The sequence below is a fragment of the Elephantulus edwardii genome, unplaced genomic scaffold (genome assembly GCF_000299155.1).
Source record: "Elephantulus edwardii isolate Elephantulus edwardi_28Jun2011 unplaced genomic scaffold, EleEdw1.0 scaffold00157, whole genome shotgun sequence".
Classification (NCBI taxonomy): domain Eukaryota; kingdom Metazoa; phylum Chordata; class Mammalia; order Macroscelidea; family Macroscelididae; genus Elephantulus; species Elephantulus edwardii.
In genome coordinates, this window is record NW_006399907.1 from 3025314 (window position 1) to 3048767 (window position 23454).

The window sequence follows — 23454 nt, forward strand, 5'->3', positions numbered from 1 at the left end:
CACTGAATCAATCCACCTCACAGAGGGCCTTCCTCTCCTGCGCTGTCCCTCCACCCTCCCAAGCATGATGTCCCTCTCTAAGGACCGGTCTCTCCTCACAGCATGTCCAAAGTATGTTAGACGGAGCCTCAGAATCCTTGCCTCCAAGGAGCCACCCAGTTTAAAGCCATAAGTATACCTCAACCAAGCCAAGCCGCCTGCCACCAAGTTGGCTCCAACTCATAGTGGCCCAAGGTTGAGTTTCTGAGGCTGTTAATCTTAATGGGAGGAGATTGCTCATTTCTCTCTGAAAAGTGGATGGTGAGTTCAACCTGTTGACCTTTCCAGTTGTTAGCCCAGTACGTTACCACTATCTTACTGGTCTTCTTAGCCACGTGTTTAGGGGGTTAGAATTGACAGCATGTATTTTGGGAGGATACAGTGTAATTCATAACAAAGGGTAATTACTGGAAAGAAACAACTATTTTGGTAGGTATTTATGAATCACTGATATTTTGTCATTTTCATTTGATAAATTCACAAAAAAGCAAGACCAGTGTCAAGACTAGGGATATTTTTTAATTTTTTTTTTTTAAATTTTAATGAAAGTTTACAGAGACTTAGGGTTTCCAGTCATTCATTATTGCATTTTTCTCCCTGCCCACCCCCCCAATTCGCTCTTCTCTTTGAAAAGAAAAAGAAAAATTCTTTCATTGTTATATAGTTCCTCCCCTCAAGTCCACTGCAGCCTTCATTCTGGACTCCTGTCATGACAATAATATCTAATTGTATATCCCTTTTTAAACAGTTCTCTCCCTCATCTGTTTCAATGCAGTATACATTATTTATTCCCTCTTTCTCCGTCTTCCCTCAACCCTGATGTCAGTCCTGTTTTACAAGTGTCCCTATGCAATATTTGTCCTTTTGTGACTGAGATATTTCACTCAGCATCATGTCTTCCAGGGTCACTCATTTTGTATAATATTTCATTAGTTCCTGATTTTTCAGTGCAGCATAGTATTCCATTGTGGGAATATACCAGAGTTTCTCTATCCATTCGCTTGTTGATGGGCACTTGGGTTGTGAACAAAGCCACAATAAACATGGGTGTGCATATATCTGCTTGGGTGATGGTTATGGTTTCTTTAGGGTATATTCCCAGTAGTGGAATTGCTGGGTCAAATGGTATCTTTATTTGCAACTTTTTGAGAAAGCGCCATACAGCCTTCCATAGTGGTTGCACCATTTTATACTCCCACTCACAGTGAAATAAGGGTTCCAGTTTCTCCACAACCTCACCAGCATTTGTTGCCTGTTGTTCTGTTAAATTTTGCTCTTCTTACTGGGATGAGATGATATCTCATAGTTGTTTTGATTTTGATCTCTCTTAGAGCTAGGGCTTTTGAACATTTCTTCATGTGCTTGTTCATCATCTGAATGCCTTCTTTGGTGAAGTGTCTGTTCATATCCTATGCCCATTTCTCAACTGTGTTATTTACCTTTATCTTGTTGTGGTTCTCGAGTGTTTTATAAGTTCTAGCTATAAATCCCTTGTCTGACATGTCATTACCAAATATTTTTCCCTAATCTGTGGCTTCCCTTTTCACCCTGTTGGAGAAGTTTTTGGATGTACATAGTGATTTGATTCTTAGAAGGTCCTATTCATCTATATTATCGTCTCCTGGTTGTAGTTTTTCCAGGATGCTTGGAAGACTGTTTATGTTATGGATTAGGACTTCAAGATTTCTTCCAAGCTTTTTTCCAAATGAAGTTTCTAGTCCTTGATTTTAGTCCTATGTCCACTTTCAGTTGGTTTTTTTATATGGAGTGAGGTATGGATCTTGCTTGAGTTCTGCAGATAGTTTTCCAGTTTTGCCAGCACCATTTGTTAAAAAGGCTGTCATTTCCCCACTTAACTGATTTCATCTTCTTGTCAAAAAATCAGTTGGTGGAATTTAATTAAAAAAAAAAACCCCACCCCAAAATTGGTACTTCATTTTCTTCTCATTCATAGAGCTTGCCATATTTTGAGACTGTAAATATCTTATAATCTTATCTTTCCATCTTCTTTTAATAAATCCTGGATCATTTAACATTCTGCTGAAAGCATCCTTGATCATAGCAACTCGAGGTTTGAATTTGTTCTTCAGTTCCTTGAGCTTAAGATATGCTGAGCGAGTTCGGCCCTTTTGATTTTCTGACTCCAACTCCTTGCACATTTCATTGTAATATTTTGCTTTGTCATCCCGTGCTGCCTTTTGAAATCTTCTATTCAACTCTTTAGTATCTTGAATTCTTCCCTGTGCTTTGGCTTCTCTGTGCTCCAGTGCAATTTTCAGAGTCCCTTCTGATACCATTTTGGTCTTCACTTCCTCTTCTGTCTTTGCAATGACCGTTTGCACTCTTAGTACTAATGAGCAAGTGAACTCATGGTTATTTGAGTAAATTGTACCAATTCTTATTACTCATAACTCAGAAACATTCATGAAATAGAAAAGGGTAAAAAATGGCTGAAAATTGTATTGACTGATTGCTGCTGGCATTTTTATGACTTTCTCTTCAGTCATTTTCCTGATTGTTTGAACCTGTAGGTTTAAAGTGGTATTCATAGAAAAGTATGTCCTATTCCAAGAAGAGTGATTTTTGTTTTCACTAAGATTTCTAATTAATCATTATACTATTTTATAAACCCTAAGTTCATGGTGGATAGAGAAGAGATTGAGACTGTCAACAACTTCATCTTAACTTGGATCCACAATCAACACCCTTTGTCCCAGCAGTCGGGAAATAAGGAGATGCATTGCACTGGGAAAATCTGCAGTTAGGAGCCTCTCCAGATTATTGAGTTATGATGTCAGTTTGAGGACTAAGGTGTGTCAGATTCACACCATGATCTTTCCTGTCACTTGCTATGCATCTGAGAGCTGGACAATGAATAAAAATGACCGAAGAAGAATTGATGCCTTTGAGCTATGGTTTTAGAGAAGATCACTAAACAATCTATGGACAGACAAAAGAACACACAAATGTGTCTTGCAGAGGTTGCAGCTTGGAGAGGCAAGCATGATGAGGCTTCACCTCACATACTTTGGGCATGTTGCTAGGAGGGGCTGTTCCTTGGAGAGGGATATGATGCTTGGAAAAAGTGGAGGATTGGTGAAGAAGAGGTAGAGCCCTGACCAGGTAAACTGACACGGTGACTGCCACAATGGGCTCTAGTGTGTCAGGAAATGTGAAGATGGCACAGGATAGGACAGGGTTCAGATATGTTCATAGGGTCACTATGAGTCATACTTGACTAGACTGCACCTAATAACAAGTTCTAATAAATTTATCATAAAACCTGATTTAAGTAGCTTTGCCCTCCTGGTAAGATTTTTCAACAATTATGTGATCAGCCATTTTTAGTATTATCCAGGAGTTTCAAGCACCTTTTTTTCCTGCTTTGTTTTTTTTTTTAAAAAAAAGAATACCTGGCACTGTATTGTTACCCTTTAATCTTTTTCTTTAGTGGGAATATAACAAAGCTCTCAAAGTTGCTGATTTGCTGTCTATTTGGTTCCTTTTCTCTGTTGGGCTCTTCTTTCTGCTTTAAAATGACCTAAAGGGATTCCCTTGAAGAGCAAAAAGGTAGTCTGCCCTTTTTCCACTTTTTGTATCTTTTTAACAGCTTAGCAGTGATGAAAATGGAATTGTTTAAATTGTGACTTTTATTAGGCATTTGACTGGGGTATAATAAACTACAGTTAACATTGAGAAGAATGTGAACAACAGAACATCTAATGATGCTCATATGAAACCTTTAGCCAGACCAAGAAGCTGTTGTCTGAACAAAGCAAAGGAACTTTGCATGGTTTTAAATTTAGAGAGGTGTGCATCAAGGCTGTAGCCTTTCTCCATACCTGTTCAATCTGTAAATTGAGCACCTCATTCGAGAAGCTGGACTCTGAAGAAAAAGTTGGCATCAAGAACAGGAGAAGACTCGTCAACAACCTGCATTATGCAGAGACACAATTTTGCTTGCTGAAAGTAAAGAAAACTTAAAATGCTTGCTGCAGAAGATCAAAGACTATAACCTTCAGTATGAATCATGTCCCAACATCAAGAAGACAAAAATCCCCACCACCATGCTGATAGGCAGCATCAGGATAGATGGGGGAAAGGTTGAAATTGTCAACAATTTCATCTTATTTGGATCCACAGTCAATACCCTTTGCAACAAAAGTCAAGAAATCAAAAGAAATATTGCTTTGGGAATGTCTACTATTAAGGACCTCTCTAAAGTTGTTGTTGTTGTTTGTTGTTAAGTGCCGTCAAGTCGCTTGCGACTCATAGCAACCCTATATACAAGAGCCCTAAATGCCGTTCTACCCTGTGCCAACCTCGCTGTCTCAAACACATTCATTTGCACCACTCCACTCACAAAATCGATCCATCTCATTGAGGGTCTTCCTCTCCGGCGCTGTCCCTCCACTCTCCCAAACATGATGTCCCTCTCCAAAGACCAGTCCCTCCTTGCAACATGCCCAAAATATGTCAGATGAAGCTTCAGAATCCTTGACTCCAAGGAGCATTCTGGCTTCACCCTCTCCAGGACAAACCTGTTGTTCTCATAGCAGTCCATGGTATATTCAATACCCTTCTTCAGCATCACAGCTCAAAGGCATCAGTTCTCTTTCTGTCATCCCTAGTCACTGTCCAACTCTCCGATGCATAGCACATAATTGCAAAGACCATAGCCTGGATCAGGTGCACCTTAGTATCCAGCCTGACATCGTTGCTCTTCAGCACTCTTAAGAGGTCTCTCTCAGCCGACCTTCCCAATGCAATTCATCTCCTGATTTCCTGGCTGCTGTTACCAAGAGTGTTGACTGTGGAGCCAAGTAAACTAAAACTTGTTAACTCTCTCAATCTCTTCACCATCCGTACTGATGCTGCCAATTGGCCCAGTGGTGAGAATCTTTGTTTTCTTGATGTTGAGCTTCAATCCATATTGAAGGCTGCAGTCCTTGACCTGCAGCAAAGTGCTTCAGGTCCTCCTCAGTTTCAGCAAGCAGGGTTGTGTCATCTGCATAACGCAGGTTGTTGATGATTCTTTCACCAATCCTGATGCCACATTCCTCCTTATACAGCCCAGCATCTCGGATGATCTGTTCTACATACAGATTGAAAAGGTATGGAGACAAACTACATCCCTGATGGACCCCTTTCCTGATTTTGAATCATATAGTGTCTCCTTGCTCTGTTCTGACGTCTGTCTCTTGGTCCAAGTATAGGTTTTGCATTAGCACAATCGAATGTTCTGGGATTCCCATTCTTCTCAGAGTCAGCCATAGCTTGTTGTGATCTACACAGTTAAAAGCCTTTGCATAGTCAATGAAGCACAGATAGACATTCTTCTGGTATTCTCAGCTTTCTGCTAAGATCCATCTGGCATTAGCTATAATATCCCTAGTACCATGACCTCTTCTAAATCCAGCCTGCACATCTGGCAGTACTCTGACTTACTGTTCCAAACATTTTTGGATAATTTTCAGCAGAATCTTGCTTGTGTGTGATATCAGTGATATTGTTCTATAGTTTCCACAATCTGTTGGGTCACCTTTCTTTGGAATGGGAACAAATATTGATCTCTTCCAGTCAGTTGGCCAGCTGGCTATCCACCAGATTTGCTGGCACAACTTAGTGAGCACATCCAGGCCAGTGTCTGTTTGTTGAAATAAGTCAGTTGGTATGCTATCAACTCCTGAAGCCTTGTTTTTAGCCAATTCCTTCAGAGCAACTTGAACTTCCTCCTTCATCACCATAGGCTCTTGCTCATATGTTATTTCATGAAATTCCTCTGTGTCAGCCAATTCCTTCTGATACAGTGACTCTGTGTACTCCTTCCATCTTATTTTGATACTTCCTGGATCATTTAACATTCTACCCAAAGTATCCTTAAGTATTGCCACCTGTGGCTTGAATTTGGTTTTCAACTCCTTCAGCTTAAGAAACGCCGAGGGAGTTCAGCACTTTTGATTTTTTTACTCCAGCTCTCTGCACATTTAATTATAGTGTCTTGCTTTGTCATCCCTAGCTGCCTTTTGAAATTTTCTGTTCCGCTCTTTGATTTCTTCCTTTAGCTTTGGCTACTCACCGCTCTAATGCAATACTTAGAGTCTCATCTGACATTCATCTTGGTCTGGTCTTCTTCTTCAGCCATTGTAATGATCTTTTGCATTCTTCGTGGATGATTTTCTTGATATCCTCCCAGAGCTCATTTGGCCTACACTCATTGATTCTCAAGGCCTCAAACCTGTTCCTGAGATGGTTTTGAAATTCGAGTGGGACAGACTTAAGGTCAAATCTTGGTTTTCGTGGGCTTAATTTAACTTTCCTCAACTTCACCTTAAACTTGCATATGAGTAGTTGGTGGTCTGTCCCGTAATCAGCACCCGGTCTGGTTTTCACTGCTGATATTGAGCTTCTCCACTGAGTCTTTCCACAAATGTAATCGATTTGATTCCTGTGCATGCTATCAAGTGAGATCCATGTGTATAGCCTCTGTTTATGTTTCTTGTAAAAGGTGTTTGCAATGAATAAATTATTAAATGTGCAGAACTCTATCATTCAATCTCCAGCCTTATTTCTCTCACCGAGCCCATGTTTTCCAGCTACTGATCCTTCTTCCCTGTTCCCAACCTTGGCGTTCTAGTCACCTGTTATTATCAATGCTTCTTGATTGCCTGTTTGGTCAATTTCTGACTGCAGAAGTTGGTAGAAATCTATTTCCTACTCTTTGGCTCTAGAATGATAGTGGTATTCACTGGACTTCCTTGTATGCTTATGGATATTATCCTGTCGCTCACCACACTGTATTTCAGGATAGATCTGACAATTGCTTTTTTAATTATGAAACCAACCCCATTTTTTTCTCACCTTTTCATCCCCAGCATAGTAAATCATATGATCATTTTGCCAATACCTAGTATGTCAATATTTATGCGTTCCATTTCTTCTTAACAATGTCCAATTTTCCTACATTCATGCTTCTTACATTCCACGTTCCAATCACTAATGTCTCCTTACAGCTGTTGCTCTTTCTCTGTGTTTCTATTTCTAAGATCTCAGTTTCAATTACCATGTCTGTTAGTCCAAATGACAGTCTTAAGTGTGCTCTATTGTACACAGGGTTTTTGAAGGCCTGTCATTTCAGAAGTGGATAGCCAATACTGAGGAGTAATACTGTTTGAAGGCTAACGTGCCTTCAAAGTCATAGTCTTCATAAAACTTACTATGTGGCTGAGAGCTGGACAGTGAATATGAGTGACAGAAGAAGAAATTGATGCTTTTGAGTTGTGGTTTTAGAAAGAGTATTCACTATCCTGTGGACTGCCAAAAGAACAAATAACTATCTCTTAGAAAAGGTGCAGCCGAAGTACTCCTTAAGAGGCCAAAATGGAAAAGCTTTGTCTTGCATACTTTGGACTTACTCTTAGGAAGCACTATTCCTTAGATAGTGACATCATGCTCAGAAAAGTGGAGGGTCAGGAAAAGAGAGGCAGACACTCAAAAAGGTAGATATACACAGGGACTACAGCAGTGGGCTCAATTATTTCAGAGATGATGAAGATGGCACAAGATAGGACAGAATTCAGATCTGTTGTTCATATGGTCTCTATGAGTTATACTTGACTCAGTAGCACATAACAACGTAACATAACAAAGCGTTGTTATTCCATATTCGTTTGTTACCTCACAGATACTCTTCAGTTGATTATTTCTAAATTCACTCTTGGTTATTTATAAATTTAAATGTATAAAGCCCCCACTTTCTAAGTACAATGATAGGAAGATTGTCATGTTAAATGAATTTCTAATTGGTTTTGAATCATTTAGTATTTTATCATGTGACTTCCTCTGTCAGTACCCCTGCCATGGCCCCATGCTCCCTGCGTTCTGGTGCTCATAGATTAAAATGTTGTCTCCTCAGCCCTACGTGTGCATTTTTTTTCCAAGCTGTGCTGTGAAAAGTTGACTCATATTTTTAATATGAAAAGATAATGTTGCCCTCTTTTGCTTTGTCTTTTTCTAGGCAAAGATGGTGACTATGAAGACCTGCCCAATTCTGGTTCCATCTCTGCTTTGTTGGATGCCCAGGGCTTCGGGGATCTAGAGAAAAGTCCATCACCTATTCCGGCCCTAGGCTCTCCAAGCCACGACCCATTTAACACGAGTATTCCAGAGGAGGTAGCTATCGACTTTCAGTATTTTCTTCATATTGGAGGAACGCTACCATTCAAAGTTAAACAACTATTATTAACATGAAAATAATTAACATTCAATTATTGATCTATTTTGGCTTATTCTGGCAATTTATTTGCCCAGCAGGTCTTTATTTGAAATGTGTGGGCTTCTTTCCCTCATTTTCTCTTTAATAAATGCCTCTGGCAATGTCCAAATTGCAAACGTAATTAAAGAAAAATATTTTAATTTCTGGAAGATAGAGATGGCCATCTTGAATATGAGGTTACAGTTTATGTAACTGTGCATAAATTGGTCTAATCATTCTGTTAGTGACTGATTTTTCTTTAGACTGGGGAAAAGCAACTAGAGAGAGAAACAGCTCTTTGGATTTACTTTCCCTGCAAATTTGGCACTAAAATCTGCTCCAGTTACCTATTGCACACTACCCCAGGACTCTGTGGCTCGAGTGGCATTTATTTTGCTGATAGATCTATAATTTGGGCAGAGCTCAGCAGGAACATGTCTCTGCCCCACTCAGCATTAGCCGGTGTGGTGTGAAGGGTGAGGACTTGAGTCAGCTGAAGACTATTCACTCATGTCTGGTGGTTGATGTTGGCTGTTGGCTGGGACCTCAGCTGAAGCCCTGTCTGGAACAGCTCCATGACGGCTTGGCTTCTTCGCAGTGTGATGTCTGGGTCCTAAGCACAGGCATCTCAAGAGGATCAGGCAAAATTGCATCATTTTTAGGAGTTTTCTCAGAAGCCGTGAAGTTTCTCTTTTACTGTATTCATAGAATCAGATTTAAGGACTTACCCCCACCCCCTTTTCCTTTTTTCCCATTCTGCTTTCAATGAAAAGTTACAAAGCAAATTAGTTTTTTTTAATGTTTTTAATTATTACTTTTTTGAGTGTGTATCGTCAAATTGAATCTGACTGGTACAGGAGGAGATTGTCCCTCCTTCTCCAGCAGAGCATCTGGTGGATTTGAACTGCATACCTCTGGGATTGCAGTGCAGCTTCTTGCCACTAGGCCACCAGAGTTCACTGCAATTTCGTTTTTCTGTTCAGCTAACCATGAACATTGTGTTTTAGACCTTGTTTTGATTTTTTTTTATTCATAATTATTTATTGTTAGTAAAAGGGACACACTGGTGGCTTAGTCCATACGCCAGATCTCTTAAGTGGTTCTAATCTACTAGTTGCTTCTCAGAATAAAGGCAAAGAGTATTCTCCCATGTGATATATACCCTCACAAACCCGATGGAGGGTCGGCTATGTCAGTTCCACTTGACAGCAATGAGTGGATGAGTAAATGATTATTATAATTTTAAAACAGCCTGGATAAAGGGAGGGGTTCACCTTTGGAATTTCTTTTATTATTATTATACTAGTTTATTTACAAAATTCAAATACATTGTTTTCCAGAACAGAGTCTTCCAATTTCCCTCACCCATCAACTTGTACAACCCATGATAAATAATCCTCCTCCTGCACATCCTCATCCTTCTGTTTCCCCACCCCCTCTTGGATCCTTATGCTCATTCTACAATAATGGTTTTATACAGTATTTGTCCTTGTGGGACCAAGTTAGTTTTTGATGGATTATGACAACATTAAGTCATGGAATGGAATGTATTGATGCAGCCGTATTTAGAAGGTAGAATCTTCTACTCTACCTTACGACTGCAACAAATTCTATTTCTTTCTCATAAGGAAATATATTCATCCCCTCTCCTAAATCCCAGTGTCTCACTCTTATTAGACGAATGTCCCATGATCTTGTCTTCAGGGCAGGTCAAGATGTCGGGAAATTCCCCAGTTACATTTCCTTGGATATAACTCCTTAAGTACTGTTCCTTCTGAAGTAAAAAAAAAAAAATAGCAACATAAAATGTAACTATCATTCCCAGTTGTGATGAGGGGGACTTAAAATGTTTTCTACAGACCCTCTCATTTCAAAGCAGGAGAATGAAGACACACAGCTGTCACAGTCCTTATTAACACTGGAATCTAGCCCCCAGCATTATTTAGTAAGGTTATTTCTTTAGTAGAGTCCAGTCCTTGACACTCTTATTTGTTCTCTTCACGTGCTACTTCATTTTCCATAAAAGAGTAGCCTGTATCTGCAGCCAGGTAGTTTTATTTGCCGGCTTTGTTCTTTCAGAAGTTTGAGGCCTCAAAAGCCACTTTTTTTCCCTTCAATTTTTTTCTTCCCCTGGTTGTGGACCGCCAAATCAGATCCGACTGGCATAGGAGGAGATTTCCTCCCTTCATGCAGAACATCTCATGGGATCAAACTGTGCTCCTCCTTTGGGATTGCAGCACAGCTTCTTGCCACTAGGCCACAAGGGAGAGCTCCCTCACAAAAGCTGCTTTTAATTTTATATCATCTCAATCCTTTTCAACTAGTTTGGTATAATTATTTATAAAATTATGAGAATTCTTACAAATGAACTTATCGGTCACTGCCTTAAATAAAAGCATATTCACAAATACCTTTAAAATAATCCTTTGTTAGACTTGGACTTTCTCTAAGAACTGCTGTTACAGGATACGCTCTTGAAATTTTGAGTCCTATGGTTGGTTGGAAACACCACCAGTGAAACACCACCACCTTAAAATCTTCCTGAGGTTTTCATGGAGGGCTTTCCAGCTACGCCCTTGGCTTCATCTAAAGATCATGCTTTCCTGACGGAAGACATTTCTTCATTTTAATGTAATTTGCTGTCTGGAGAGTCAAGCTATTGGAAACTGTTTTGCTTTTAAATGAACCAACTTTGACTCCTTTCTGATTAACAGTTCCTTCTTTGATCATCTTCCATATTTTACTATAATGATCTAGAAGAAGCCAAGCAGCATGCTTACTTTTTTATACCTGCTGCTGGTTATTACATAATGTTGTGTACGATTGAGTCAAACTGACTACTCACAGCTGACCCTTCGGTGGGTTTTCAGGGGCAACCGTTAATCACTGGTGGCCTTGAACTGCATGCCTTCAGGATTATAGTGCAGCTTCTTACCACTAGGCCACCAGCTCTCTCATTATATAATATGAAACTTAAGGAGAAAGAGACTTTTTCTCTCGAGTCTGTAAGAAAGTGCAGAGATACGTATCATTCAAGGAATTCATTAAAGAGTAAGAAAATTATTTTTTTAGTAAGAAATATCTTTGAAAGAAAATATTAGTTGACAGCTAATGAATGTGCTTGTATATAGAGAAGCACTAGTGTTACGTCAATATACAGTCAATGTAATGACGTGAGAGTGATATAACCAGGTAGCCTCGGTCTGTCTGCTTTGTACATTGTCATTTGATGATGGATGTTTAGTTTAGAAAATCATTCAATGATGACTGAAGTAGTTCAGCCACATTTCCTAAGAACTAGGGAGGGGATATTAAGGTTTGAATTTAAAAATTCTGAATTTGTAAAATTGTAACCTATATATTATAGCCTTTTGTGGCATCAGAGGATATGCTCACTGCTCAGTAACTGAAATCACGCTGAATTGCTAGGATTTACTGGCAGTTAAATCATTGCTGTGGTGTCGAAACAGACTCGATGCTGACTCACGAGCAGAACTCTGGAGGCTGTAAATCACACAGAAGATTTTTCCCGTGGAGCCATCGGTGGATTCCAGCCACCAGAGAGGCACCACCTTTTGCCATGAAAGTCCCTCTGGACTGCGCTGCTAGAGCTCAGTTGTTAGTTCCGTGGAGTCATGACCAACTCATAGGTGACCCGCCAGCAGGTTTCAAGAGACTGTAAATCACACAGGAGGAAGTTGCCCGTCCTTCTCCCACTGAGCATATTCAAACCACCTCCCTTTGGATTGACAGAGCAACTCCTTACCACCAGACCACCAGAGCTCCCTTCCAGAGTTCTAGTTAATAGTAAAAAAAAAATGAGATTTTTATTTACTCTTCTTCTGCTGCTTTTTTTTTTTTTTTTTATACTTAATGGTATTTTTTTACCTTAGTCACAATATTCAATATCTTATTTAGGGCCAAGTTAAAAATTACCTTCCTCTATAATGTTTTCTTTAATTAACACTTTTTCTTTGTAGATGTTTCTGTTCTAAAATTACTTTATTGGTATGAGTTACGAATGCATATGTATAAGATTTTGATGAAAAGTCTTTTTAATTGTCTTTTTTTCCTTTGCTGTATGACTTTTGTTATTGTTTGTTTGTTTGACTGATAGGTTTTTAAAATTTTTTTCCTACTTATAGTATCACACGAACATCTTGCAAGTTTCAATCCCTTCACTGCTGCCAGCATCTAAAGGCTTGGAAACTTCTGAAAAAGCAAAATTGCCTCCTAAACTTGAGACTTCTTTTGAAGAGAAGTATGTGATTTTTTACATAACTTTGGGATATCAATTCTCAAAATAGTAGATCAACCAAAAATGAGGGTCCAGCTTTCAGTTTCTACCCAGACAAGCAGGAAACAGCAAGGCATGTACCTAACGGACTGTATTCAGTCTTAGGTGATGACGCTGATTTGGAATGGTCATTTAGAGAACGATCTTAAGGGACTTGAATTTTGAATTCTCAGTATCCATCAATGAGTTGCAAGCAGAGCAGGAATGGGCATGTAGAAATGATTACTGAGAAGACAGGACAGAGAAGTGGAATTTACTTATTAGGCAAACCAATTATTTTGTCAGTGTATTCCCAAATTGCCTAATCTTAAAATTAACTGTAAACTCATTGGCATCAAATGGATTGCCTCTCACTGTAATACCACGGGACAGAGCAGAACTGTCCATTGGGTTTCTTTGACTATAAATCCAGTGGGAGCCGTTTACCTCATCTTCCACAGAGTGGCTAGTGGATTTAAACCCTTGACCTTTTGGTAAATAGCCCAACATTTTACTTACAAGCCACCAGAGCTCACTAATCTTAGAACTGGGCCAAATTTAAAAAAAAAAACTTACCAAAGATAAAAGGTGACATAGATGGACTTTCAAGATTTTAGTACATAATAATTCTTTTCACCTAGATTACATCTGGACCTTTTTGTGTGTGTAAGTAATAGAATTTCTTTCCCTTTTTGTGTTTCAGTGATGGAAAAATAACGCTTGATGTCACTGTTGAAACTCAGCGTTGTGATAGTTCTTTGTAAGTTATCTCTTATTGAAGGTGAAAAATGCAATTGGCACATAAAGTAGAAGTATCAATTAGGCTAACAATAACCTATTTTAATGGTGAATGACTTTGAAATCTAAGTAAATGAATTAATCTGTAATGCTTAGGTGGAGGCAAGAAGATGTTGTAGAGTTAAAAAGAAAACCAATTGCCATCCAGTCAACTTAGGGCAGCCCTGTGTGTGTCAGAGTAGAGCTCTGCTCTGTAGTGTTTTTAATGGCTGTTTTTTCAGAAGTTGATTGTAGGTCTTTTCTCCAAGGCACCTCTAGGTCAGCTTGAACTTCCAACTGTTTGGCTATGTGCACCTTGTAGGATCTTCAGTTCAGTGTGTGTGCTTACTTATCGTAATTTCACACCAAGCTTTAGTCTTCCTTCAGTTTTTATTAGAAGCCAGTGCTTTTAATTTTTAAACTGGCTTATATTTTGAATCTAGCAGATTGAAAAGCATTACAGAGAGTGATGCGAAGACTGGAAAGATTGAAACGTACTTTTTGCATTTTCAATTTAATAAACTGACCTAATATCTGTGTTTATCCAAGTTAAAATCTGGATCAAATTAGACTCATCCATTTTCAGAGCAGAACTCGAAGATGAGATCTTTCTTTTCACATCATTTTCTTTTACTTGCTTTTCTGGCTAGCTAATTCTGGCAGCTCATAGATGTAGAAATACATGAGAAATGCCCTTTAATATTTGTTAACATATTTGTATTATTTCATAGAATAAAGATGGTAGTGTTTGGGGGCTTTTTTGAGATTTTTCTCTGATTTTTAAACACAGTCCTGCCTTCAATTTTGAGGTAACACAAGCTCTGCATAATTAAATGCTAATTATGTGAGAGAGATAGCCACCACATATCTACGGTCTTACACTACATTTGCTGAGATAATGAATGAATTACTCTAGAGAGGACAGGGCCTCTTCTAATGTGCTTTGATCTGAATTATCCAGTGAATTGCTTTGTCAAACTTGGAAAATTGATTCCTTTGTGAACTGAAAAGTAAGACTTTCAAATTTTAATTAGAAGGATGATCTATGAATAATCTATCAATATTTTAGAAGTTTCTGTATAAATGTGTCCATAGTAAAGATGCAGTGATGGTTGATGTTAAACACTAGTCTGTTTTCAAATATTGACATCACACATGATAGTCCTAAAATTTTTTCCAGCTATTCTAACATGTGCAGGGCATTTAGAGGGATTGGCAGGACAGTTAACCACCCCGCTTTTAAAAGAATTAAATGTTATAATTTAGTTAAGCACATAAGTGACTGTCTGAATCCAGATTTTCTTTTATTACCAGGATTCAACCCACACAAAATTTTCACTTCTTTCCAAGATGTTCTGCTTAGAAACAGTGGCACCAGAGTCACTTATTATTAATCCCAATTATTGTTATTTTTAGGCCATCAAGTCTACAAAAGTCCACCAGCCTGGGCAATCTGAAGAAGGAGACCTCAGATGGGGTTGGTTCTCTGCTTTTTCTCTCTGTTACCCTGTTAAAATATTTATGGAGCTTCATTTTTTTTTTGCCCCCATTTTTCAAATAGAACTCATAAGGATGGTTTGTGATATTTGTAATGGAAAATTATTAGATACCATGGCTAATGATAAATATTAAGAAGCAGGAATATGAAGGTATTAAAGCAGTACATAAAACTGAAAAGTGTAAAGACTTTTTAAAACATAATTAAGTCAGTTAAGTTGGAATTTTGTAGTTTAAAAGTAAACTTTTTTTATTTGTGAAATCATATGTAAGAAATTCTGAATATATGAAGGATTCCTACAAATTTAAATGTTGTTATTGTTGTTTTGAACAGGAATCGGAGTCTATTCAGAAGCCTATAGAGGTAATTCTTATTTTAATGTAAAAATGTTTTAGGTTCTAAACATAGGTAGGTAGATTGCTTCAGTCAAGCTAAAGAAAAAAGCAAAACCAGAAGCTCTCAGTCACTCTCTTTTGTGTTGTCTGAGGCCACAGCTGGCTTCCTTGTGGTGTGAGTTCCTTCTGAGTCTACTCCCACTCACGTCAACCTTACATGTAATAGGACAGGATGTTTTCTGGTGTTGGTCCCCTTCACAGTAATTACACTACTGGAGCCCATTGGTGGGCCACTGTGTATCTTAGTGCCTTTCCCTGGTACTCTCTGTGACCTCTGAGATTTCCACTGGCTGATTTTCAGAAATAGACGGGAAGCTCCCCTGAAGCCTGTCCACCATTTGTGACCCTCTTGGGATGTGAAATGATATATCACACCTTCCACTGTGGCCGCAACACTCAAGCCACCACTATAGGACAGATGGACTGATAGGTGGTGAGGCCTTCCTTAACCTTCACAAAACCCCATCTTAGACCACCAGCAGTTTAATATATATAACCACTGTCTATCGAAAGGACATATTTTTAGTATGTTTTAATCATTGCCAGCAAGTGTTCCAATTCTTCTTTACACTGATTTATTTCTTCCCCCCTGCCCCCTACCCCACCCCTCATTGTTAACTTTGTGAAGTTCATAGTTGGTAGAAAGGTCATTTCCAGGTACAAACTGTTGACTGATTTTTCCTGCATAAATCATGGCATGACTGTAACTGACAAAGTCAGCAGCCACAACTATAATGAAAATCATCCTCTGTTGTTTGTGTCTTGCCAGTTCTCTAAGTGGTTAAATGATTTTGGCATCAGAATTTAGATGTAAATAATAGACCTTCTCAATTGTGGTGCATGTAAACATTTCGTTCCCACGAACAGCAGTAAAAGCCTAAGTTGCTTGGCCCTTCTCTTCACTTCCCCCCAAATGAAACAGAGCGGAAAAGATACATAGAAATGAGACTGTAAGAGTATGCAGACAAAAACATCTTTGTATAATGATAAAACAATGTAACACTCTATGTTATTATAATTGCCAATTCTAAATAATCCAAAAGCTCAAAATAAGCAGTGTGGGAAGCGTAACTTAAACACAGTTAATGTTCTTGGTAAAGACCTTGAAATGCTGTGCAGATCTCAAGTGGCTTCTGAAGCAACAAAGAGTTTAATTCTCCTCTGTTATGCTTTAATGCCAAGTATATTTGAATGTTTCACAGTTTTTGACAATGATAATCTGTGATTGGTTACTTGTCTGCAAGCTCCAGTCTAAGATCCATGTTCAATTCAAGGAAACAAAAATTATTTTATTCATGACTAGTTTGGTGGTGCCTTCATTGAGCTTCTATTAATGTGGATATTTTATAAAGAGCACAAAGTGATTTATAGGCCTATTTATGTCATAATTTCTAGGAAAAAAAAATCTGACTAAGAAAAATCTTGTTTCTAGTTCTGTTTGTAATGCCTTGTCCTATATCATTTAAGGAATTAGGCAAATGAGAGTTAAACATTCATTTATCTTTGCCAACTATATGAAGCAATGAAGATATTTTTAAAGGGACTTTCTGAGCTGAGCTGTAATTCTTTTTACTGTATTTGATATAGCTAGTACATGCAGCAGTGTAATGATTGTTTTAAGTGAAACCATGCATGTAGCATGTTTAGTGTGGAGGTTGCAGGCACAGTGGATTTTGTGCATCGGCACCTTCTGTCAACATCCTCGTTTATCTCTCAGAGTAAAGCTCCAGGCGAACGTACCGTAGGGACCCTCCCTCCCAAAGCTCCGGGACACGATGCCTCCATGGATGACAACCCCTTTGGCACTCGGAAAGCCAGATCTTCGTTTGGTCGGGGCTTTTTTAAAATAAAAAGTAACAAGAGGACAGCAAGCGCACCAAATTTGGGTATGTATGGTTAAGATGCCCTTTGCCTTAATTTTGTTTAACTCTGTATTGCCTTGTGAATGAGGACATCAATCTGTTCCCTTCCCTTATCCATCTTGTTTATAAATTTCTGTTTCTCAGAATTGGAGGTGAATGACTCTGGGGGAAAGTTAGCAAAAACTGCTCCAATGGAGTTAGTTTGCAGTGTGTGCATCGCAGTCTTCTGTGAACATAGATCCACAGCCCACTTTTACTCTGTGGTGTAAGCTTAGCAGGAAGAGTGGAAGTGGTGATTCTCCTTCATGTCATTGTACAGTTTCTTGTCTGTTTTGCTGGCGCATAAACGAAGTCCATATTTAACATCAGCGGCACGGTGTGCTGCATGCCTTTCCTCCACTGTGTGTATTTTGTGAGTAGGAATTTCATCAGTGTTTCATTTTGTCATTCCCCTGTGTTCTCTCCATTGGGCTGCGTGTGATTGTGTGCGTTGTTGGGATATCTGAAGATCGTAAACGAAGTGCCAGTGCACCTACCTTAGGTATTGTACCCCTGCATGCCAGCCTCCGCCAGTGCTGTGCTCCCAACCAAGCTAACCTTTTCTCTCAGCATCTCAGTCTTTAGAAAGCGAGCTAGCAGTAATCAGAAAATGCAATTTTTACCAATCAGCATTTGTTCCTTCTCCTTTCTTCTGAAAGGATTTCTGTTGAGCCTTTGCTTCCACTATTTTAACTAATGCTCAGGAAGCCTTGTAAGTGGGCCTGAGAAGTCCTAGAAGTGCATTGTGTCCTGCAAATGCATCATGTCCTGCACAGGCATACAGAGCAGCGGTTCCCTGGCATTGTAAATTCCAGCTTTCACTCTTGAAGCGCATGTCACCACACACCAGCTCCCGGGTTCTTGAGATCCCTCTTTGATGTATCTGTTGTCTCTAGTTAGAAGTACTATGAATCAAGCGTAGAGATTTGTGGAAGACACCAAAGAGAATATTCATAGCTTGACTTCTCTTGGGGACATGTTCTCTGACATGGTTGCTATGAAGATGGAGATAGTATTTAGTGGATAGTATTTCAGAGGAAAGTATATGTGTTAACTGAGGAGTTGACACTAAGTTAAGTGAGAAAGAAAAATGTCCTTTTCAGGTCCTCAAGTAATTTTAGGAGAAAGGAAGCTCAGTTATCCTGTTTTAAAGAGTAGAGTTTAATGGGGGAGGAGAGGATCCTCCAAAGAAAAATGAGATTTAATGCCTTTAAAAGGAAGGCAGACTCAGCACCATTTTCAGGGATCCGCTTACCATCATAGCTGTAGATTTTGAAAGCAAAGATTCTTTTGGGTTTTTCTAATAATTTCTGTTGCCTCATGTACATACCTCTGGATTTTAACCACCTACATCAGCAAAGGTGATCTCTCCCTCTTCATAGTCTTAAATATCTAAAGTTAGCATGAGATGAACAAAATAAACAGATTCAGAGACGACAGTTTCTAAATGTTTTTGCATCTTAGAAGAACCATATCATCAGTGCTAAGAGACAAATGCTGCTTCCTATAACCTATAATCACAGCTCTGCTTTATAGAAAAGTCAGCCTCTGCAACTTTTTTATCTTGCTGAAACACTGTTCCTTTGATTTTATTTTTTTTGTGTACAGTTTCCCCTTTCCTTGATAAAATGTAAAGTGCTCTATTGAGAAGGCACATTTCTTTTTGCTGGTTTGGGATCATTCAATAGGTCAACTGAAAGAACAAAAACTGGCAGTGCTTAGGGGTTTGGAAACAGCAAAACGTAGACGTTATTCTTCTAAAACCATTAGACGCTAATTTTTTATCAAAAGGAAAACTGAATCCCTATCTAGTTTGTTCTGTTCTCAGTAACTAAGATGAAGACTTACATATCTTGAATAAAAATTGCCATAAATTGGTAACCAGTTTGAGGTAAATCAAAGAAAGGAAAGGATTGAAAAGGAAAATAACAAGGATTTGATCTAGAGTAACAGGAAGATACTAATATTATTAAATGTTGAATAAAATATTAATGAACTATTACATTTAAGAGTTGAGAGTCAAGACTTCTAGGGAAGTTGGATGGATATTTTTTTTTTTTTTAGTTCAGGATGTACATATCACTTTGACTTGAGACACTAAATCTCAGAGTAATGTTAGACCCAAACAGTTTGATGCCACATGCTTATAAATTAGTAAATCCATCGCTTCGTGATGAGTTTCAAGGGGGTGAGCTTGTCAAGAGATCCTCTGGAGAGACCGTAGATCTGAATCTTGGAAGGAACTTGGAATGGAGGGGAGGAGAAAGAAAAGATGAATGTATTCCCGCAAAGAAGAAACTATCGTGAGAGTCCTAGGGCAGTGTCATGATATGGTAGTTAAAAAAAAATACCATGTTTTCAACAGACACAGGATAGTCAAGAAGCCCTGGTGGCAGAATGATCGAACTGTTGACTGTGAACCTAACAATCAGCTGTTTAACTCCACAGCAACATCAGGTGACAGTCGTTACTACCAAGTGCTACAGCAAGACTGCGAACAGTTTCACTGTGCACTCCAATCGCCCAAGGAAAGAATACAGCAATCCTGGCATACTTTTGATTTATCTTCTCAAAGTGGGATTTTGCTTGTAATTTAATCAACTCTATACGCAGTAGGATAGATTAGGTTAGAAAATATGTTGGTTGCATTTTGTCAATCACTGATTTATTAGAGAGCAACAGAACAAGAATGCTTCAGAGTCGCTAGGATCACACAGCTTACTCTCAAGCATGTTCATTTCATATTTGAAGTGGCTTAAGGCTTTGATCTGTTCTTGGAATAGCTGAAACAGAAAAGGAGGCATCGGAGCACCTGGATCTGGCTGGCATGTCTTCTCGGCCTAAAGATTCACAAGGCAGTAGCCCCTTCCAGATACTACCACCATCTCCAGATACCAGAAAGAAACCCAGAGGGATCATGAAGCTCTTTGGAAAGTAAGTGGTCTTTGTATATATCTTGCTTAAATGTATAAAGGGGATAAATAGAAAATGTACTGAAAATGGACACAAAAATATAAATCTTTTATGTACTTCTGCAAAGAAGACTGTGGCCTAGGATACATTAACTCATTAGATTTTTATTGAAATAGAAATATCTACATCTGTGGCAAGTATAGGTGGTAGAGAAGTTAAGCAGCTACCCTGAAAGTGGCGCCTGTCTGGCAGTGACTTCTTGGAAGAAAGATAGACAGTCTCTACCAGGCAGTTAGCTGCTTCTGAAAACCCACTCAAGGGTCTGCTAAGAGTCAATTCTGACTTCATGGCAGTGAGTTTTGAGCTTTTAAATACATGGCATACATAGAGGAATAGCTAGCTATAAGTTATCTATCAATGTAAATTGTTATGCTTAATGTTAAAGTCTAAATAAATTCAGATAGAATCTGTGGAAATATACATCATGTCTTCTATTCAGACTTAGAAGAAGTCAGTCAACCACATTCAACCCAGATGACATGTCTGAGCCTGAATTTAAAAGAGGAGGGACACGGGCAACTGCAGGACCTCGCTTGGGTTGGTCTCGAGATTTGGGACAATCAAACAGGTAAGAACAGTCAGAACTAACAAAATATCAGGATCTCTTTTAAGTCAAAGTCATTGCTTAATGCTGTAGCCAATCAGAGGGACATCATCTTTAAAGGGGTGCAATTTGGCAGTAGTTGATCAAGAGCTCTCTGAAAGGTGAGAGCTATGTGCAGTTGAGGGGAACCAGAAATAAAGGCTCAGCAGTATTGGAAAATTGTTGGACTTAAATTTAGGTGAGAAATAATTAAAAGTTTTCTAAAACTTTGCACCGGAGAAATTAAAATGGGACACTGTAATAGTTAAGATTTTGAGTCCTTGAATCAGATTGCTTGTATTTCCTTTACTGCCATGCAGTCTAATTAACCCTGAGTAACTGCTTCAATGATCCGCAGCTCAGTTTTCTCATTATAATAATTAGTGCTTACTCTAGATTAGTCACACCCCATGAGGTTCAAAGCAGCGCCTTTGGGATGGCAGTACAACTTCTTAACTTCTTACCACTAGGCCTAGTTACTGTGATGACTTACTGAGCATTAAGGGGTGAGGCTGGTAAACATAGCCCAAGGTATTGATACCAAATCTTTTCAAGAGGATAATGAATTTTAAAAAAAAAAAAAAGCCTTTAAACACAGTCCTTCCCACTTAGGGTGGAACATGGAATACAATTTTCAAAGAGGAAGCTCTCTTTGCCCTTCAGATACCACTAGGTCTCATCTGCCATCTGTTCTCTCTGTACACTTTTTTTGTAGAGGAACTTCTTAAGGTATTAAAGAGAGGAGGGCGATCCTTCCATCTCTACTCACTCCAACCCAGAAAAACCCCATGCACCTTATTCATTTGTCCAAGTAAAAGAAAAGAGACCTTTGTTTTGTTTGTCCTTTTCTGAGCCCAGGAAACAGTAAGCGAAGGCATACTGTTCTTATTGGTTGCAATCTTTTTTTCACCTTTCCATTCTTTTTGTAAGAACTGGTCCACGCTTTTGGGGTGGCAATTTATTAGTATATCTATTAATTTTTTTCATATCAAAAATGTTTTACTTTTTTTCATTGCTGCACATTTTCTTCCCCCCATGTCTCTCCCCTTTCCTAACCCTCCCTGCAGTGCACCCCTTGTTCCACATTGTCGTCATACATATAATGTATAATCATATATTCCTTTTGGATAGTTCTTCCTCTCATTTGATCTAATAATAGTGGTGTTATGCAGTATTTGTCCTTTTGTGATGGGATATTTCACTAGCCTAATGTCCTCCAGGGTCACCCATTTTGAGTAATATTTTTATGAGTTCCTTGTTTTTTCAGCTTTGCGTAGTATTCTATTGTGTGAATATACCAGAGCTTCTCTATCCGTTCATTGTTGATGGGCACTTGGGTTGCTTCCATCTCTTTGCTATTGTGAACAACACAGCAATAAACATGGGTGTGCGTGTATCTGCTTGGGTTTCTTTAGGGCATATTCCCAGTGGTGGAATTGCTGGGTCAAATGGCATTTCTATTTCCAACTTTTTAAAAAAGTGCCAGAACACCTTCTATAGTGGCTGTACCATTTTACATTTCTACTAGCACTGGATAAGAGTGCCAATCTCTCCCCAGCCTCACCAGCATTTGTTGTTTGTTGCCCTGTTGAACTTTGGTATTGTTGCTAGGGTGAGATGCTATCTTAGAGTTGTTTTAATCTGCATCTCCCTCATAGCTAGTGATTTTGAACATTTCTTCATGTGTGTTTGTCATCTCCTGTACCCATTTTCTGATTGTGTTGTTTACCTTTTTCTTGTTGAGGTGCTGGCGTAGTCTATACATTATAGATATAAGTCCCTTATCAGATATGTGATTATCAAATATTTTTCCCCCCAGTCTGTGCGTTCCCTTCTTACCCTGTTGGAGAAGCTTTTTGATGAGCATAGGGACTTGATTCTTAGAAGGTTTCATTCATCTATTTTATTCTCTCCTAGTTGTAGAATTGATTATGATCTTATTGGTCTTTTTACTGATTGCCGCCTGAAGAGAAACCATTATTTTAGTAAATAAAGTTTATTCCATTAAATCATAGTCTTTTTTCCTATTTGAAAGACCGATCTTGAGGAAAATATGGGTTAAAACTAGGATAATGACCTGTATTGGTTCAACTTGACATTTTTTTTTCTAGAGATCACATTGAGTTTTTGTGGTTTTGTTTGAAACAAAGTGATTTTAGAAGGTAACTTGCAGTTCTAGTACTTCTGGCTCCTCCAAATACATATACACTTAGAAGCTTTTCTTGGTCAAATGTGTATCTCTGGGGGATTTCTATAACCATTGAGTGATAATGAGAGATTTGGTAAACAACAGAATTGCCTTTGGATTGTTTTGGGTTTTGTTTTTTTTTTTAATATAATTTTTCATTCTCCTGTAGTGACTTGGATATGCCTTTTGCCAAATGGACCAAGGAGCAGGTTTGCAGTTGGCTGGTAGAACAGGGCTTGGGGTCCTACCTGAATTCTGGCAAGCACTGGATTGCTTCTGGCCAAACGCTTTTGCAGGCTTCTCAGCAAGACCTAGAGAAGGTAATGTAACTGTTTTGTTTAGGAAATGGACACTGTAAGATGGAGAGAGTGGTGACTGCATGTCTTGTTGTTTGTTTGTTGTTATGTGCCGCCGAGTCGTTTGCGACTTATAGCGACCCTATGCACAGCAGCCCTAAACCCTGCTCTATCCTGCGCCAACCGCACCGCCTCTGACATACCGATCCCGATTACCCCAGTCACCGAATCAATCCATCTCATGGAGGGTCTTCCCCTCCTGTGCTGTCCCTCC

At 38.9% G+C, this 23454-nt stretch overlaps 1 protein-coding gene across 3 annotated transcripts in view; it reads left to right on the forward strand.

The window, feature by feature from the left end:
• The window catches only part of PPFIBP1 (PTPRF interacting protein, binding protein 1 (liprin beta 1)), an 86066-nt gene that overhangs the window by 44315 nt on the left and 18297 nt on the right, over positions 1-23454 (forward strand). For 2 of the 3 annotated variants that reach the window (XM_006895065.1, XM_006895063.1), the window contains 9 exons: positions 8057-8211; positions 12439-12554; positions 13273-13329; positions 14763-14823; positions 15178-15207; positions 16957-17125; positions 19924-20074; positions 20553-20681; positions 23054-23204. In XM_006895065.1, coding sequence (XP_006895127.1) covers positions 8057-8211; positions 12439-12554; positions 13273-13329; positions 14763-14823; positions 15178-15207; positions 16957-17125; positions 19924-20074; positions 20553-20681; positions 23054-23204 — 1019 coding nt within the window. Of the gene's footprint in view, positions 1-8054; positions 8212-12438; positions 12555-13272; positions 13330-14762; positions 14824-15177; positions 15208-16956; positions 17126-17609; positions 17643-19923; positions 20075-20552; positions 20682-23053; positions 23205-23454 lie in introns of all 3 variants that reach the window. The other variant, XM_006895064.1, reaches the window with a different exon arrangement.